Source organism: Chaetodon auriga, chromosome 20, assembly GCF_051107435.1.
Source record: "Chaetodon auriga isolate fChaAug3 chromosome 20, fChaAug3.hap1, whole genome shotgun sequence".
Taxonomy (NCBI): domain Eukaryota; kingdom Metazoa; phylum Chordata; class Actinopteri; order Chaetodontiformes; family Chaetodontidae; genus Chaetodon; species Chaetodon auriga.
The window spans coordinates 10,882,035-10,900,256 of NC_135093.1; the positions used below are offsets into that span (position 1 = coordinate 10,882,035).

The 18,222-nt window shown below is 42.7% G+C and overlaps 2 protein-coding genes across 2 annotated transcripts; both read left to right on the forward strand.

Moving 5' to 3' along the window:
- The first annotated feature begins 1,683 nt into the window (after positions 1 to 1,683).
- On the forward strand, positions 1,684 to 8,325 carry patl2 (PAT1 homolog 2). The gene is made up of 19 exons (XM_076759227.1): positions 1,684 to 1,701; positions 1,990 to 2,137; positions 2,689 to 2,984; positions 3,071 to 3,133; positions 3,215 to 3,268; positions 3,357 to 3,515; positions 3,963 to 4,037; positions 4,155 to 4,303; positions 5,086 to 5,160; positions 5,247 to 5,370; positions 5,468 to 5,585; positions 5,994 to 6,100; positions 6,192 to 6,245; positions 6,332 to 6,474; positions 6,619 to 6,775; positions 6,910 to 7,047; positions 7,128 to 7,225; positions 7,312 to 7,452; positions 7,573 to 8,325. Exons 1-19 carry the CDS (start codon positions 1,684 to 1,686, stop codon positions 7,604 to 7,606), a joined length of 2,151 nt encoding a protein of 716 aa, XP_076615342.1. The 3' UTR covers positions 7,607 to 8,325.
- Positions 8,326 to 12,342: 4,017 nt separating this feature from the next.
- Positions 12,343 to 18,199, forward strand: LOC143339294 (uncharacterized). Its single transcript, XM_076760465.1, has 21 exons — positions 12,343 to 12,386; positions 12,466 to 12,539; positions 14,381 to 14,431; positions 14,534 to 14,587; positions 14,662 to 14,721; positions 14,831 to 14,875; positions 14,991 to 15,041; positions 15,565 to 15,615; positions 15,726 to 15,776; positions 16,000 to 16,053; positions 16,212 to 16,262; positions 16,463 to 16,513; positions 16,637 to 16,687; positions 16,851 to 16,901; positions 17,159 to 17,209; positions 17,325 to 17,384; positions 17,472 to 17,543; positions 17,620 to 17,667; positions 17,757 to 17,837; positions 17,948 to 17,998; positions 18,102 to 18,199. Exons 2-21 carry the CDS (start codon positions 12,473 to 12,475, stop codon positions 18,197 to 18,199), a joined length of 1,149 nt encoding a protein of 382 aa, XP_076616580.1. The 5' UTR covers positions 12,343 to 12,386; positions 12,466 to 12,472.
- The last annotated feature ends 23 nt before the right edge of the window (positions 18,200 to 18,222 follow it).

Here is an 18,222-nt window from a genome sequence, read left to right on the forward strand (position 1 = left end):
TCCCGGGTCGGATCCTGGCCCAGGTTGCTATTATTATTATTAGTGTGTGCGTGTCCCGGGTCGAGTCCAGGGTCGGTTCCGGGGTAAGTTCCGGGTCGGTACCGACTTTCCCGGGACATTGACCCGGGACCGACACGGAACTTACCCGGGATATTGCCGGGACCGACCCGGAACTTTCCCGGGACATTGCCGGGTAAATTCCGGGACTTTGCCGGTACCGACCCGGAACTTTCCCGGGACATTGCCGGGACCGACCCGGGAAAGTTCCGGAATTTACCCGGCAATGTCCCGGGAAAGTTCCGGGAAAGTTCCGGGACATTGCCGGGACCGACCCGGGAAAGTTCCGGAATTTACCCGGCAATGTCCCGGGAAAGTTCCGAGTCGGTCCCGGGTAAATTCCGGGACTTTTCCCGGTCGGTTCCGGGTTGGTCCCGGGAAAGTTCCGGGTCGGTCAGACTGGGATAGGTACTGGGTCAGATATCAGGTCGGATGCTTTCAAACTGATTCATGCCGTTAATTCAAGCTGACTCAACCGGCTGTTATTATCATTATTATTATCATGAGTGTGTGTCCCGGGTCGGATCCCGGGTACTGATCCGGCCCTGGTTGTTGATATTATTATTATTGTTATTAGTGTGTGTGTCCCGGGTCAGATCCCGGGTCGGATCCCGGCCCGGCCCGGGTCATTAGTTCGATCCCCGGGTCGGGCAGGGCCTTTCTGTGTGAAGTTTGCATGTTCTTCCCGTGTATGCGTGGGTTCTCTCCGGGCTTCCTCCCACAGACCAAAAACATGCTCATTAGTTTAATTGGTGACTCTAAATTGTCCATAGGTGTGAGTGTGAGTGTGAATGGTTGTTTGTCTGTATATGTTGCCCTGCAGTCAGCTGGCGGCAGGTTGTACCCCGCCTCTCGCCCATTGACAGTTGGGATAGGCTCCAGCCCCCCGCAACCCCGAAAGGGATAGGCGGGTAAAATGAATGAATGAATTATTAGAGTGTTTCGGGTCGGATCCCGGGTCGGCCCCGGGTACTGACCTCCAGAAGAAAAAACACTGATAGACTTAGAGAGCTTATTCAAAACTGTGCAGCTCGACTATGAACCAGAACCAAGAGCAGAGAGGATATTAGTCTAGATTTAGCTGCTCTTCACTGACTTGAAAACTTCCTTCAGACTCTGATGATCAATAAAATATTTTTTGTTCAGTCTCTCTGTGCAGCCCGGTGGTTGGGCACCGCTGCTTTAGATGGTATTTCTCTTGTGGACTACAAGTGAAGTGTTTAACTTTGACCACAAGGTGTCGCTGCGCGCTCGCTGTCACCTTGGCGAGCGCTTTGTGCTCGAGCTCGACTATTTTAAAATCAATTGCAGCCTTCCAAACGTGGTTTGGAAAAGACTTCCAAGACGAGCACAAACTGTAAACTTCAAAACCTAATGAAATATTCATCAACAACAGATGAGAGGAGACGACAGCAACGTGAAGCGTGTTGACGTGCGGTACACGCCTCCGCACCTCACAGGTGAGTTCATTTAAAAGTTAATGAGCATCCCTCGCCGTATGAAAGCAGAAAGCAGGTGACCTTGTGAAGAAAGTTACAGTCACCCGTCGGCTCGAGGTATAAAAAATAAAACAAAACAACAACAACGAAAAAAAAAACAAAAAACTTGCGAATAACAGGCAACAGGATGAGTGATTCAGAACAAGTAAGTGAGCGTCATCTGGCTGCTTTTTAATGTGTGAATATTGTTGTGTCGGGCACGCGGGCGTATCCAGCCTGCTAACAAGCTCATCAGGTGTTCAGTGCACGCGGAACAGTGTCTGATGCCAAGCGGTGATGTTACTACAATGGCTGTGAAGCTCCTAAATATTCATAAATAAGTAGAATACATTGAATTTTTTTGACAGAAGTTCCCGTTTCCTGTCTTGTCTCCGGAGCTTGTCTGCTGGCTTCTTTTGCATCCATGCGTTTTGTCTCCTTGTTTTCCATCCAGCAGGAGGCTGACAAGCCTCAGTGGCCTGAGAATGGAGATGAGTGGAGTGATGGAGAGGATGGCACAAAAATGGACTGTGGGCTCCTGCAGGCCATGGCAGAGGAGGATGAGGAGATCAACGTCTATAATGAGGAGACGTTTGGAATGGGTGCTCAGTTTTTTCCATGATGTCCCCACAGTTTCTCACATACATGTATAATCCGTTTGTCCTCATATGGGGCAGCAGGCCTGTCATCTTCTGCAGCGGGTGCCAAACTGAGTTTCTACACTGAAAATGACTTAAACAAAAACACTTAAAATTTTAAAGGTCTGAGACTTTAGGAAATACTCTTATTTCCTTTCTTGCATGCCCTTTTTACTCCACTACGAACTGACATGATGACACAGCTCGTTCCACAGCTTAGCGTGTTGAACAAGCCACCAGACATTCACAAAGGAAAAGTACACTGCTAGTCAGCGTGCAGGCAAGGTAGCTAATCAGCTGCCCAGCTGCAGCACGTTAAACAGCATGTGAGCAGACTTGCAAATGTCACCTGGGTCTGGTTAGATGCTGGTGTGGTCCTTTTTCTTAAGTACCGCTAGCATCTTATGACATGTGGATGACAGCACACGTTTGCTCATTATTTATGCCTAATAAAAGAAGTTAAAAAAGGTGAGATTTATCCTCAGACTGTATTTTGACATGCATCTGTATTGTAGATCTTGATGCACACGGGACCACAGAGGACCCCAGTGACAGTCTCCATGAGTTTGGAAAGCTGCCGCCACCTCCCCCAACTCCACCTCCACCTCTACCTCCACCATCACAGTTATACCCCAAACCACCATCCCGCCACAGCTCTCCCTCCCCTCCCAGACAGAGGCCACAGTATCTGCCCCGGGCTCCCCCAGGGCAGCGTGGCAGAGGTCGGGGACAGAGAGGAGGGCTGGGCAGGGGGCAGATGTTCGAAGACCCAGCTGTGATGAGGATAGTGCAGGGGCAACCAAGCCTCAAGGTGATACAGATTTATGGATTGTCTGGGGTTTGACATCTTACCCCATAGCAGCTTGTCTTCACTTTGATCTGGTTTTGCCTCTTTAGGGTCTTGACAGCGCCATAGTGGACTGTGGGAACACCATGCACTGGAATACCTTTGAGGACGACGTGAGTGCCAACTTTTAAAAACAAATTATCTGTTGCACTTTTTTTTTGTTTGTCCTGCTAATATTAACTTCTTCCCTTCAGTATTTGTCACCATCTTCAAGAAAGACGAGAAGAATCTCCGGATCAATATTTCAGGTTAAGATCACTAAAGAACACATGTTATCATCCACATGACAGTGGGCTACTTAAACAAATAGTTGTCTCATTTTATTCTGTTTTGTAGGACAGTGCTATAGTGTGTGTGATTGATGGTCGCAGAGGTCAGCACCTGACCTCCAACTTCCTGGATTTGCCATATCCTGTCTCTTCCTTCAGGGGCAGGAGAGGGGAACCCAGAGGATCCTACCCCAGAAGACATTTTGGTCAAAGAGGCCCCTCTCAGGTGGAGAATTCAATTTACCAGATAATAGTTTCTTTGAAAGGAATAGTTTGATACCACACATATTTGCAGAACTTAATATGAAGCTGGAGACAGTAGTGAGTTTGTTACCTTTCAATGCTGCTGGATTTTCAAGATCATGTGAGTTAGAGGCCACCAAGAAGTAGTCTGGCACAGAAGTCCCGTTTACATTGAGGTTTTATGGGGATAAAACCCCAACTTCTATGAATGAGATACAACACATCAATCAGTGAGCTGTAGAGGTGCTGGCTGGTGAATTCTGTTACCTGTAGACAGAGCATGGCTAGCTGTTTCCAGTCTTTATGCTAAACTAACTGGCTGCTGCCTCCGTCTTCATATTTACTGTACAGACATGAAAGTTTGTCCATGTTCTTGTTGACTCTGACGTTGTCAGGTGTCGCATTCCTCACTGAGTCTTTCCTCTTGCAGATGCATGCGCCCATGGTACCAGGATCACCCATCCTTTTACGTCAACCGTTAACCCCTCGGCAACATTACAATCAGGTTTATTCCATATTGAATGAGACCCGCTACATTAAAGCTAACAGAAATGTATCCACAAAGACTTCAGTGAGTCTACTTGTCTGTCATGACTCATGAGGGTATTTTGTCCTGAATCAGACAGGAGGCTTCAGGTTTCCTGGGAGCCGGCCCTGCCCGTCCACTCCTCAGTCCATGACTCCTAAGATGATGCAACTTCGCTTCGGTGCCAACTCACCAAGACCGTCCCCCTTTTACAGCCCTTTGTCTAATTCGGTGCAGCATTTCAGGTGTGTGATGATCTCGTGCCTCTCGCAGGAACATTTGATTTGTGGCAAGTATTCGTCAACAAAGTTTGAGTATATTTATGACTTGGAGGTCTCGTTCATCTGTCACATCTATATAAAACTCTCATCGACTGGGCATTCATAAATTTCATACAATCCCTGACAACATGTCTATTTAGAAGTTGGGAATGGATAAATCTGCCGTCTGGGCAGATGAGACGCAGCTTTACGTCCCAAGAACACATGATGCGCAGCTGAACTTAGATATCGACTGGGACAATATTACACAGTATACGAACGAAGCCTAAACACAACCTACTTGGACATGAAAGGGCATGACTGCAGATTGTAGGCTGTACATTCGATTTATTGATCCAGCTCTTTCCGCAGCATCTGACCTAAGAAACAACAAAAACTGCATCTAAAAGTTCAAAATGAAGATGGAGGAACAAGGTGAATAAAGAACAAAATTACAATAAAAACCATAAATGCTAAAAAGTGAGACGATGACGTAAAGCTAGTGCCACATTCTGAAGATGTACAGTGTGGTAGTTTATCCTGATTAGTGGACCAGTTTTATGTAATAAATGTAGGCTGTTTCAACACCAACTTTCTTGATTTTTTTTTTTTTTCCATCGAGAAACATAATATTGTTAAATTATTATTGTTAAAGGGGCATCGTTACTCTTTGGTCGTATGTAACTGAGCACCAACTTTCCGTGGACATTGATGAGTGTTGGATGCATCCATGGTGCTTTTTGAATGTGATGTGGTCTGACCCACAGGTACCCCGGTCCTGTCACCCAGCTGCACCCCCAACATAAACGACTGCTTCATCAAAAACAACGTATATTCCAAAGGTTGGTGTTACGTCACTTCAAGATTTTGTGAAATGATGTTACGAAAAGGGAAAAGGCTTATTGATAGAAAAATTACCTGTTTGTAGAAAACCCGAGGGCTGGGATCCGTACTGTAATCTCATGACGGCCAAAGAGAAGGAGTGGATCACCAGGCTGCAGATGATTCAGCTGCAAAGTGAGCATCCGTACCTTGAGGACTACTATTACCAGGTAGGAAATCTGTGCTCTCGTGTCTTCATTGTTAGCTTTTGAGGATGTTACCAAAGAATGAGCATTTCATGACTTGCATGTTTAACCTCTGTCACAGGAGTACTATCGGCGACTAGAAGCTAAGATGGCAGAGGAAGAGTTGGGTATCAGGGGCAAGAGGGAGCCCCCCAAGCTCACCACACCATTCATCACAAAAACAGACTCCTACACACCAGGTTTCTCTCCCCTCACCTTTTCATGCTGCTCGACCACATTGTTGGTTCTCGTTTGATGTTGCCCAGAAGGTTTCCAGTCATTGATTGCCCCCTGGTGGTTGGTTGCAGTATAGATCATATACCCTGCCCCCTCCTGTTTGGCAGATGGGACATGGGTTAAATAAAAATAAAACAAAGAAAAAGTACAAATCAGATTTTTCCACAAAGATGTTTTCTTTAATTTTAGGTAGTTCTTATCACGCCGATGTATGGACAAGTGTTAATTTTTTTGATATGCTAACTCTAGGCCACAATAGAGTTGGGCGAGTGTACACTGCTGTGTAAAAGGTTAATTGAAGATATAATGTGCTCACGCTTGCAGTGCTGCACACATTTCTCTCCAGCAGTGAAAGTCTTTTGCTCTTCCAGTTGTGCACATTGAAGGCTCTTTGGGTCAAGTCGCTGTGTCCACATGTTACACTCCTCGTCGTGCCATCAGTGCAGTTCATGCAGTCCAAGCTCAAGGTCCACTCGAGGTGACTGTATTTGTATTTGAGATAACATCTAGCATCTCAGAACTGTTTTAATCTGCTTTCCATGATACTGAGACTTATTTCCACATTTCAGGAACAAAAAGATATCAGACAACAGCGGTTAGAGGTCCTTAGTAAAATAGAAAAGGTACCTGCTGGTTATTTATTTGATGGAGAGAAATGCCTTTTTTCCCTTGTTCTCCGACACTGAGTCACACCTGTTGTGCCCTGCAGTTGTTCATAGTTCTGTTGGAGGTCGAGGAGATGGAGAGGATGAAAACCACGATCTTGTCTGAACCAGAAGAAACAAGGTTGATGGAGAAAATGCAGAGGAAAGTGGAGCACATCTACTCTCAGCTGCAACATCACGACCCCCTGTGAGTCATTAACAATCCACCTCTTACAAGAAGTGATGCATATTCTGTAAATGTTGCTTGTAGAATAAGTTCTTGTGTCTAGCTTTCTTGACTGAGCTACAACACTTGTTAATTTAACATTCTGATTGCTATGTTTGGATGTAGAGACTCAGGAGGAGAGTTTCTTCCCTTCCTGCTGGTCTCAAAAGGCAAACGACTAGTCGCCCGCCTGCTCCCGTTCCTCAAACATGATACTGCACTGAAAATCTTGAGCACTGTGACCTTGAATCTGCCTTCACTGATGAGCAGAGATACTGAAGAGGTTGGGGAGGTTTTTTTTGTTTCCACAGAGCCTGGGCAAATTCCGGTTTTGTAACAATAAAATGAAATGACTGCATATTGTGTCATGTAAAGTTATTTGGATGAATCTGATCATTGTCCTCTTTCTCTTTTTAGGCTCTTCCTGTGCTCTACCCGCCTCTCCGAAATGTGATTGGAAGTCTGACTTTCAGTCAGCTCATCGGGGTCCTCAAAAGTCTGACATCGGAGTCTCTGGCGACACACGAGTGCCTCACGCTGGCATGTCAGAACAAGGTCTGTGCCTTCTGTTTGCTGCTTGCTTTTATTTTTGCATCACTTGTCAGACTTCATGCCATCGATTCTTTTCCTCTCAGTTTGGACTGTCCTTACTGTACGCTCTCCTGTCCCATGGAGAGAAGCTGCTGTCTTCAGGCGTTCCTCTAGAGCCCAGCATCGGTGACTTTGAGACCTGGTGGGGATTTTAAGGCTAATATTCCACGATGGGAGATCATTTTAACGTCATCATTAGTTGACATTAGTGTCTCTGCTGTCTTTCAGGACTGACACAATATTCCAGGTGGCGGGGCAGCTGTCCCAGTGCTCACTGGTGGAGCCGCTCCTCCTGCCCTCAAACCTGCTCACTCTCTTCTGCCGTTACCTGGACAAGCGCACTGTGCATCAGCTGAAAAGCAACATGGAGTAAGTCCTTTTTTGTTTTTTGGCTGCCTTTTATGCAAGAGGCAGATATTTCCACACTGTATAAAAATATTGATTTGGTGGTTGGAGACCCAAATATCATTCCCACGTATTTTCATTTAGGTCTGCAACTGGATTCCTGGCTCTTCCATCGTAAGGTGGACTGAAGCTAATGAAACGTTCAGCTAATGACCATGTTGTGGTGAGCACTAGAGTGAAAGGAGCAGAAGCACTGCCCTGACAAAAAGTCCTCAGTGTTTGTTATAACAGAAGCGATGTAATATACTCTGCCCTGCGTTGAAAATGTCTTCATTCTTATTTTCCCCTCATCCCTTCACATTTTTGCACACTTAAACTGTTTCCCTTTTTTTTATTTCCTTTATCTGATCTTTTTACTTTCCTTCCTTCGGTCTCCAGTCGGTTACGTCAGTTATTCTGAAATCTTTACCTCATCACCATGTAGTGAGATGCCATATACTGACTTGGTCACATTACATTCACTAACAGCTCGTTGTTAGTTAATTTCCGGACAAGAAACTTCAGGTATCACTTAATGAGATAAATGTGTTGGATCAGATATCGGTGACGGTGGTGGTGGTGGTGAGGATTGTATAGTAATTTATGATTGTACAGCTGAACCTATATGTTCATTATATTAATAAGAACCATTAGATAAGTTGGTGAGGCATGGTCCATCAACATGAGACTTTTTTTTTGTATAAAGACATGCATTGTGTATACATGTGTAGTGATACTAAATATGATGTATTTGATGTAACTTTCCATCTTAGATGTTTCAGTTGTAAAGAGATTTTTATTTATTCATTTGGAAACAGGGATCATTTAACTTGCACCCATGTAGAGCACTTGCAACACAAATAAAAAAAAAATACTTAAAAATGCTTAGTAGTTTGATCAAGTCTGCAGAATGCATCTCAGGACCAGCTTTGCACAGTCAAAGTCGTCGACATCAGATTTTGCTCAGGTCTGGGTTGGGTGTTGCAGCGGGTCTCTAATTGGGGGTGAACATTAGGGTTAAGTCCTGGACACCCGCTGGATTCTTTAAAAGCCAGTAAACATGCTTAGCATTGTTTTATCGCTCGCTCAGTGCTTCATGACTTTTACTAATACAAAATTTTGAACTGGTGACGTGTTTGTGTCATGAAATGTGGTTAAATGGTTACCACTATAGTACGTAACTACAGGCTGGATTTGAATAAGGTCTGAAGATGAGGCAAAAATATTTAATTTGAAATAAAGGCAACAAGGATTATTTTAGTAAAGTCAGCGTCAATAAAACGCAAGGATTAATACAAAGTTACATAGGCAGCGTCTATGCAGGCTGTGGCTCACTCTGGTTATTATCCTGTGAATTAACTCTGGAGTCAAGTCTCAGTAACAAATCTGTGATCCAGATTTCCTGTTCTTTGCTGACGAGAGTTGAGTTTTATGCAAACTAATAATCCTGTTCTGTGCTGAAACGCCACCGTGTGACATTCCTGAAGGGAGGAACTGGCAGCAGGACATGATGTGACTGTGTGCAGGCAAAGAAGAGTCCATCACAGACACTTCTATACAGAGCAGAACTCTTAAAGAAATTAAAGTCGCTTTGCAAAATATGTAAGGAAGGTTTTTAGCACTGACCAAATGGTAAATATCAGAACAGGAGCAGGATGCGAGGAAGAGGAGAGAAATGGTTACATGAAGCATGCAGGAGCCAAAGACCTCATTAATACTGTTAGATGTTTGAATGTGATCATAGCAGCTGATCCTGACAATGTGCATCACTTCAGTGTTCTGCCGGCATGAGGCCCCATTCTCACTCGGCTGTTACGTACTTTTATTTGTCAATAACTAAACTGTATTAAGGCCCTATAAAACCTTTAGTGTTGGCAGACATTTAATATTTACTTATTGCCTTGGAGTGGGCTTGTAAACCGTGTTCCCGCGTGTGTTTAAAATTACTGCTAGTAAGACAAACAAGTGAAGCAATGAACACAGACAGTCCTGGAGACCAAGGGGGTGTCAGTCTCTAATTTATGTAACCTGTTAAAATGACTATCCAAGTTCATTCCTGTTTTTAGGAAATGCATGTTACTGTATGTTACCCATTGGTTTAGGGCCCGATCATCACATATTTGGATTGAAGTGTTAAACACTGGTATTGGCATTAACTGTGCTTTGAGAAGGAGCGCCTAAAGCTAACTTGGTTGAGATCTATAAATAATGGCTCCTTCTTAAATCCTCTGTCCACTGCTGTGTTGTTGAGTATCTGACTGTGGCACAAGTGTTTGTAGTTCAAAGAGAAGACATGTTTTAATGTCCCTGTTCATGTTCCAGTATATCAAAAACAGACAATCCCTGAACAGCTGGTTTCATCTTTAGGAACATTGTATAGAAATCTGATACGTTTGTTCTAAAAGCATGAAAAGACAACAAACTATTCATTGCACGTGAGAGAGATCGCAGTGTGCTCACAGCTGTTGGTCTGGGTTTGTTTGCAGCAGGTTTAAAGCGACATCAAGCGAAGTTGTATTTCCACAGTTGGCAAAGTCTACTGGCTGTCAACCAAGCACTGAGTCAGAGGCTTGTTGGCAGGCCTGCCTCTAACAGCTGCACACATCTGGACAGACATGCACACTGCAGACATGGCTATGTGGAGTCAGAGAATCCTTGTCCAACAGTGGTTGCTCTGTGGTCTTGAGCCCACGTTTTTTTTCCGGTACACAGAGCGACACACTAACATCCTGACCACCGCCTCCAAACCAAACCCCACCAGAGGAGTGCAGCGAAGCCAGCTTCAGCATTAGCTGTCTGATGACAGTTACTGATACAATATGGTGGTTCATGCCAGCTGTGTGTTTTAAAATAAGTTTGTTTTGGTGCTCAGGTCAGTTTTATACTGATAGTACAGGTGCACAAGGCAACGCATGTGAGTCATGAGCTGCAGGAAACGGTCAGAGTGCCGCTTGCTGATTAATTTGTCAGTATTTTTGGAAACCATCCTGACAATGTGTGAACACTGCGTGGGAGGTCTGCATAGGATATCAGTGTGGCTGTGTTCTGTAAGGATTTGTAGGTAAAATATATAAACATTTAAGCATAATGACCTTTGGAGCCCCTCAACAATTTAATACAGACATTTTCCACTCAGTACAGCTGTCAGCTACAGGAAGTACAAGCTGTTCCTGGACAGGACATCCTTAAAACAAGACTAACTTACTTAGGCACAATGGACCTACATAGAAATGTAAGGGATCACTTAAGTTATCACAGGATTTCATGACAAACTATTTGATCATTGAGACATTTCACTCAAAATTTACAAACGTTAACCTCATGGTGGTGCTAGAGTTGAAGTCAGGAGATCGCAAAGACATCATAACTCATCCTCTGGGGACTGTGAATGTCTGTACAAAATTTCATCTTAATCCATCAGATAGTAATTGAGATATTTTTAGACTAGACTGAAGTTGCCAGCTGATGTTGGAGCCATTGAGTCCTCGCTACTAAGACTATAATTGTCAAATTGTCTTTACATGCATGTAAAATTGGGAAAAATCAACACATCACTTATTATTCTGCATGCCAGCTGGCAGTTAACACACTGTGAGAGACGATCTGCATCACATCATCCATAAACACAGATGCGTTTTTGAAGCTGAAGGATCAGAGAAGAACAGCAGAGACGCATTTGCTCCCAGTTGGTGCAAAGTTACTGATGGTTTGTCAGCGGTAGCAGAGGTGGTGAGAGCGTTTGTAGAGAAAGCCAAGTATGTGAGAGGTCTGGGAGGTCTGTGGGGTGAGACATTAACCTCTCCTTGACCCCATAAGAAGAGGATTTGGACTTTAAGTGAGGAATCTATGTGAAAGGTGAGATATCTTTCTCTTTTTACTCGCTTTTTTCTTTAAATATACAAGGGGCCACTCTCACTCACTGTATGTGTGTGTGCGTGTGTAGGCCGGGACCATGGAGACTGAAAGAGGCATGAGTGCAGGATGACGCTCACTCACACTTTCCATCATCTCTCTCGTTAAACTGGCTCCTCTGCATGTTGAGGTGATGTCATTTCTGTCATAAAGTCCATTCACAAATAAAGCTAAGGATGGTCCTCAAGGGTTGCAAGTTGAGCTCTCTGTACAGAATACTGTTGTTTCAGTCTACAGACTTGTTTGACCAACACGTCTCAAATTGCCTGCAAAAACTGCTCATAAAACCAAATATTGGACTTAACTGCTGCCTATTCATGTCGCTGCATGTATATTTTGAACTTTGCTGGGTTCTGTCACTGTGGTAGAGTCATTAAGAATGATTTATGTTCGCAAGTGTTTAGCTTAGCATGAGTACAGTATGTATGTTTCCATGTCTGGACAGTTCAGATGAGTCTTGGTTCCTGTTCAGGGTTGTTTTTACTCTTTACAGTATTTGTTGTCCTTATGTGAGAGTGACTTCTGTCATCGTCTGCATGCTACGTTTGAGTTGCCTACAGTTCATTTAAATGTGGTAAAGTGCACCCTTGTTTCCAGTAGAACACTTGTGTTTATGCTTTGCAGCATTGCATGACTTTAGGAAGTGTTGGCCAAAATCATCAAAGCCAACACCTTGATCCAGAATCCAGCAAAGAGTAATTAACTATAAGGATGTGTGAAGTTTTGAGAAAGTAGTTCTATGGTCTGTACAAACAGCTCAAACTGTGACAATGATGCACTGTTCACACTTCATCAGTCAATGTCCAATCTGGTGCACTCCCTCCTCTCCTGCCTCTATCTCTCTTAAGTGTTAATGTACTTTAAGTGACTAATTATTTAGTTAGTGTGTGTACACCTGGGGTGTCTCTCCCAACATGTGGGGGAGGGATGTCTGGAGGACAGGAGCATCTAAAAGCAGAAGGAGGGGCGCCTCAGACCAGAGTGTATATTAGACCCTCACAATCAGGGTACGTACTCCAGATCATCTGCTTTACCCTCCTCTTTCTCCTGCTGGGTCTAAAACATTTTGGGCTTTTTCTCGTCCAGGTCCACAATGTTGGGACAACTACTTCTCCAGAGTGCGGTGATCCTCTGGCTGGTGCAGACAGTGCACACAGGAGGTGAGTGAAGGCCCCTGCTGGGAGCCAGTCATGTCAAATGATCGGTAAAAGTACTAATACCACTCTGTAAAAATACTGTTACAAGTAGAAATCTGTGTTTAAAATGTTAAGTGGAAATGTGTAAGTATAATTAGGAAAATGTACTTAAAGTACTCAATACAGAAAACTACTGAAGTGACTTGTATGTCATTAGATTATTACTCATGCATTAATGTACAAGCAGCTAATTGTTAAGTATTTTCTAAAGGACTGTGATGACCATTTTCATTATAGATTTATCTGCTGATTAGTTTTCAGTTAATTGATTTATTTGTAAAATTTCAGAAAATAGAATTTCCTTCATAATAACCTAAAGTGATGCCTTCACGATGCCCGGTTTGTCCAACCAACAGTCCAAACTTCAAAATTTACAGCAATTTATGATTAGAAAAGGCAGCAGATCCTCAACTTTGAGAGGCTGGAAGAATGAAGTGACATTTTTGCATTAAAAAAAATGTTAATAATAATCCTAATTTGTAAAATAACTAGTCACTAAAGCTGTCAAATAATTGTAGTGGTGTAAAAAGTACAATATTTTTGTCTGAACTGTGGAGGCATAGAAGTAGAAAGTGTCTTGAAATGAAAATACTTAAGTACAGGTACCTTGAATTTGCACTGAAATAGAGCACTTGAGCACTTATCAACATATATCAATACAGTAAGTGCTGTGTGTGCTTCTTGGATGATTAGGTCAAATGGGCCAATTTAAACCTGCAGCATAGTGTAATTCAGGGAAGAAATGTGTATCCTGCATGCTCTGTATGGTCAGATATGTGTCCGGTGAAACACTTGAGTCATGAGCTGACATGCAGTATGGCCAAGCATAATGATAATGATGCCTGATCGTTGACACTGAACTGCTCTCTGTCTCCATACATCAGCCAATCTACTCATAACAAATCAAAATTATGCAATTTTTTAAAATATATAGTGGCAAATGTAAGATGTAGATGGATAGATGAATAGAAATCACAGAAGAGAGGTGATCGTACTCCCTCCTGAATAAATGCACTGATTTTAGTAGGTTTGTACTCTGCGTATGTTAAACTGTTAAAATGCTGAAAGACCTCAAGCTCCAGTCATGTGCAGTGAAACAGTACAACCTGCTGAGAGTCCTGAAGAGATAAAAAAGCTGAGATGAATATTTTCAGGTATTCATTCATTCTTTCAGGTGCTCGGGTTTGCCTGTCAAATTTCAAACGATCATGTTAAACTGAAATCTTAGCAACGCTCGTCGTGCGGCTCGCAGGTCTGCTCGGCCCTCTGCCAACTTTTCCTGTGACGATGCGAAGCAGCTATATATTCCTTTCTCTTCACCAGCGGCCTCAGTTTGTGAAATCAAAGGCAGCTTGGCTTCGGTGGCAGCGGCAGTCTAAATTTAACATCCGTCCGTGAGAAGGGAAGAGAATAGTTTTACTGCTTGTACACAGTCTGTCCATTGACTTCTGTAGAGTCGAGGCTCCCAAAAATGTTTGAGTGCTGATTCACCAGAACTGAATGTGTTATTTTATTTAGGGACCGTAAAAATTATCAGAGTGAGGAGGGGGATGTAAGAATTACAAACCTTAATGTTAGTACAGAATAATAATTTTCCCTATAGTCACCACTCCGCACATTGGAAGTTATAATAACTGCTAATCATTTTTGTAGACTCTAAGAAAAGGGCAAATATAAAGCATCTCCATTTGTGGGGAAAAGAATATTTCTTAAGAACTTAGAAGACCTTCCCTAGAGTTTTGCAGACTATTATCCAGCAGTAGCAACGTGACATTATGTTTGACATTAAATGTGCTGTGTTTTAGGTTATAGGGCTGCATCAGGAGCGCTCAATGGACGAGGACCACAACCTAATGGTAAATCCATCCCATTCAGTACACTCTCTGCCTGCATGAATCATGAAAATTGTTGCATTTGTGGGAAGCTTTTGTTCACAGCTGTCATGCTGGTGTTTCCAGGAAAGAAACCTCAGAACGGTGGAGGTATCGGAAGAATGCTGATGCCATCAAAAGGTAAATTCAATTCCTCCAGCCATGAATCCCTCCGTCCCTGAGAGTGTTTTGTCATTAATTGTCTTTTCTCTCAGGTGTGGGTCAAACAATGGGTGCGCAGAATGGATACGGTGGATACCCCACAAAAGGGATGGGTGAGTGATTACAAACTCCCCAAAATGTGCTCCCACACCATCAAGTGCAAGTTTAGAGCTCATTCTAACCTTGTACACCTTTCATTACCATATATCTAATCTGTTTAAGGCTATGGTGCAGCTGCTGGTGTGACCAATGGAGGAGGGATGAAAGGTAAAGGTTTGATCCATTTTAGCAAAATGCTAATCACGCTGTAAAAACTTCAGTTAAAGGCTTTAAGGACTCTGCTGGATCCTTTGGTGATGTTTCCCCCATCTTGTTTTTTAAGGCTATGGAGCAACAGCTGGTGTAACCAATGGACAAGGAGGCAAATCACAGGGTAGTTATTCCAATGTGGGCTGAGGTGTTGCAAGCCAAAATTCTGGGCCGTGGGAGTCCTCACCCAGTTTTTATAGCTCAGTAATGTCCCACTTTAAATCAGGGTAAATACTACATATTTAGAGATTTTCATGTCAGTTGTGAGTCATTTCATTTCTTCACTCACTTCTACTCTAGCTTCTAAATTGCTGCTACTTTTCTTGAAAAAGAGTTAAATCTTGTCTGCTTTAAGGGGCATAAATTCATATAAAAAGATGCCATAAAATGCAATATACTTTAGAGACCAGAGGCAATAAAACCACAGATGAAGTGAACATGGTCATAGCTGTATTTTAAAACCAAAGGTGGTTAAAATTCTTGTACTGAAGTGCTGAACAGCCTGCAAATTACTGTTCAGCCTCAACATGCAGTGTTTTTAGTTTTCTAATCTAATGAGAGATGCTGAATTTCTCCACACGTTTGCATTTACAGCACAAAGAATGATTATTTGCTATGATATAGTCGTGCTGTGATCTGTGTTGCAGGATATGGTGTTCAAGCCGGCCCGGCCAATGGACAACAAATGAAAGGCAACGGTATGAATCACCTCTTCTCACTGAGGACACATACACACACCCTCTCTCTTTGACACACACACACTGAACAGCAACAGCACCGTTCAATTGAAATGTTCTTTGTGTTGCAGGCTACGGTGCTCAAGCTGGTGGATACGGTGGACAAGGAACTAAAGGCAATGGTATTTTAGATGTGATTATGTTCTAGATCAGAAGGATGAAATATATTTCTGTGCTACATGAGGCATTTTGGATTCACTCCATGCTCCTGGAAATACAGTTTAAAAGTATGTCATACTCAAATTATCTGATTGCTGGCGTCATTAGAAAATTGAGGGCTAAACATGGTCATGATCATTTGAGAAAACATGCGCCAGATGTTCACACAGTCTCTTCAATCTCCAGGTTATGGAGCTCCTGCTGCTGTAGCACCAAATGGAAACGGAGGCCATTCGAATGGTAACTCCATAGTTTCAAGCATTAATGAAGACAGACATGCTTCTGTATGTATATTACATTAAAGCTGGAATCGTAGTGAATCTGAGGTGGTGATGCATTTCCAAAAACTGCAACAAACCAGATGAGTCTTGATGTTTGTTTATCTAATTGTCTTTTAGGTTATGGGCCTGCAGCTGGTGTTCTAGGTGGGAATGGAGTTAAATCCAATGGTGAGCGACCACTGATGATTCTCTTTGTTCATCAGAGTTAATCTTAAACAGTTTATGTTTAATATATTTCCTTTGGATACAATACAGTGAAGATTTTACACCAGATAAACTCAGACACGGCTTTTCCTCTAATCTCTTTATGCAGTAATAACTTAATGATTCTTTTCTATGATATAGTCGTGCTGTGATCTGTGTTGCAGGATATGGTGTTCAAGCTGGCCCGACCAATGGACAACAAATGAAAGGCAAAGGTATGAATCATGTCTTCTCATTGAGGACGCATATGGACCATCTCCCTCTCTCTCTCACACACACACACACACACGCACATTGAACAACAACACTGTTCAATTGAAATGTTCTTTGTGTTGCAGGCTACGGTGCTCAAGCTGGTGGATACGGTGGACAAGGAACTAAAGGCAATGGTATTTTAGATCTGATGATGTACTAGATCAGATTTGAGGTTGAGTCTATATGCGTATGTATATTAAAAACAAAGCTGAAATATATTTTTTTTGTTTTCATCTTGGATTTTTACAGTTTTAGATGAGTAGAAACTGGCATTCTTTGTGTTTTATCTATTTGTAGGTAATGGTGCTGCTGCAGCTGCACATAATGGGCATGGAACAAAAGGCAATGGTAGTGTGGCTTCTGTTGTCAAATGTGTTTGTTGATTGATGAGAGATTTCTAAAATAGTAAAAAGACAGAGTTTGTAAGAATCCAGGTTAAATTGATATTAGTGTACAGACAGTGATGAGTTTGTGGCACTGGATAAAAATGATAGAGTAAATCATATCCGAAGGTACTTATGTCCATAAGGATTTAAATTTAAAACACATATTTGGATAAATAAGTAACTGTTATCACAACTTTGGCTTTAATAATCATCCTTTAGGTCAAGGAGCTGCAGCTGGCCCATCCAGCAATAATGGGGTGAGACCAAATGGTAAGAGATGTAAAGCGTTTACACCGGAATGGGCAGCATCCTACTTTTTGAGTTTTTGTGAGACAAAACATGTCCGTTTGTTTATGTAACGTCAGCATGTCTCTCTATTTAACAGGGCAGGGGGGAGCTGGAAGTAAACCCATGAAAGGATATGGCCGACCTCCTTATGGGGCAGGTAACTCTACCTCTGCCACCCTGTCATTTAGGTAATCACAGCATTCACATTTACACAACACTGATACATGTGCTTCTGTGATTTAAGGTCCAGGTGTGGGGATGGGAGCCTCCAGAGGTCTAGGAGTACCTCAGCTTGCCAGGAACCAAAAGTCCCAAAGTGAGTGAAGGTCATGACACAGTACTGAGGTCTCCAACTAATACATCACTAACAATGTCTTTAATTGTTCTTCCAGCATATGGTGGGAATGGTTATAATGGTTATGGAGCTCAACCTATGGGAGGTGAGTCATGCACATTGGCATCACTTACAGGATGATGAATAAAACATAAATGCTATGTGTTGATATTTACCTGTATACTGTATTTATAGGCTACAATGGCGGTTATGGCAGTGCTGGTTTGGGCCTGGGACCTCGGTATGGAAATGGTGGGATGAAGGGACCAAAGCAAGGTACAAATATCTCTACTGTCAAGTGAGAAGTGTATATCTCTAAATTAGGTTCAAGGGATTAGCAGTACTAATAATCCCTTGAACCCCTCTGACATCTGTTAAAATTTCAGGCTATGGCGCTGCAGCTGGTGTGCCCAACGGACAAGGAGCCAAAACCAATGGTACATGTAAATTAGTAATATCCAATTCCACACTGTACACCACATCTGCTAAAAACTTCAATTGTTAAAATAATCTTAAATCCTTGTGTTGTAAAATTTAAAGGTTATGCTGGAGGAAGAGCCCCCACTGGGAATGGAGCCTTGTCAAATGGTGGGTCAGCAAGCAAGAAATGTATTATTGTTATTCAGTTTACAGCATGAGGTTAATTAGTCTTGCTGTTTGT

Excerpts from the sequence above, each read along its gene's own strand:
- patl2 (XM_076759227.1), top strand. Across the intron at positions 6,101-6,191 it reads AAGCTCAAGGTCCACTCGAG|GAACAAAAAGATATCAGACA; the intron begins GTGACTGTATTT and ends TCCACATTTCAG. Across the intron at positions 6,246-6,331 it reads TCCTTAGTAAAATAGAAAAG|TTGTTCATAGTTCTGTTGGA; the intron begins GTACCTGCTGGT and ends TGTGCCCTGCAG.
- LOC143339294 (XM_076760465.1), top strand. The coding sequence starts at position 12,473 with ATGTTGGGACAACTACTTCTCCAGAGTGCGGTGATCCTCTGGCTGGTG. Across the intron at positions 15,042-15,564 it reads ACAAGGAGGCAAATCACAGG|GATATGGTGTTCAAGCCGGC; the intron begins GTAGTTATTCCA and ends TCTGTGTTGCAG. Across the intron at positions 16,902-17,158 it reads GCATGGAACAAAAGGCAATG|GTCAAGGAGCTGCAGCTGGC; the intron begins GTAGTGTGGCTT and ends ATCATCCTTTAG.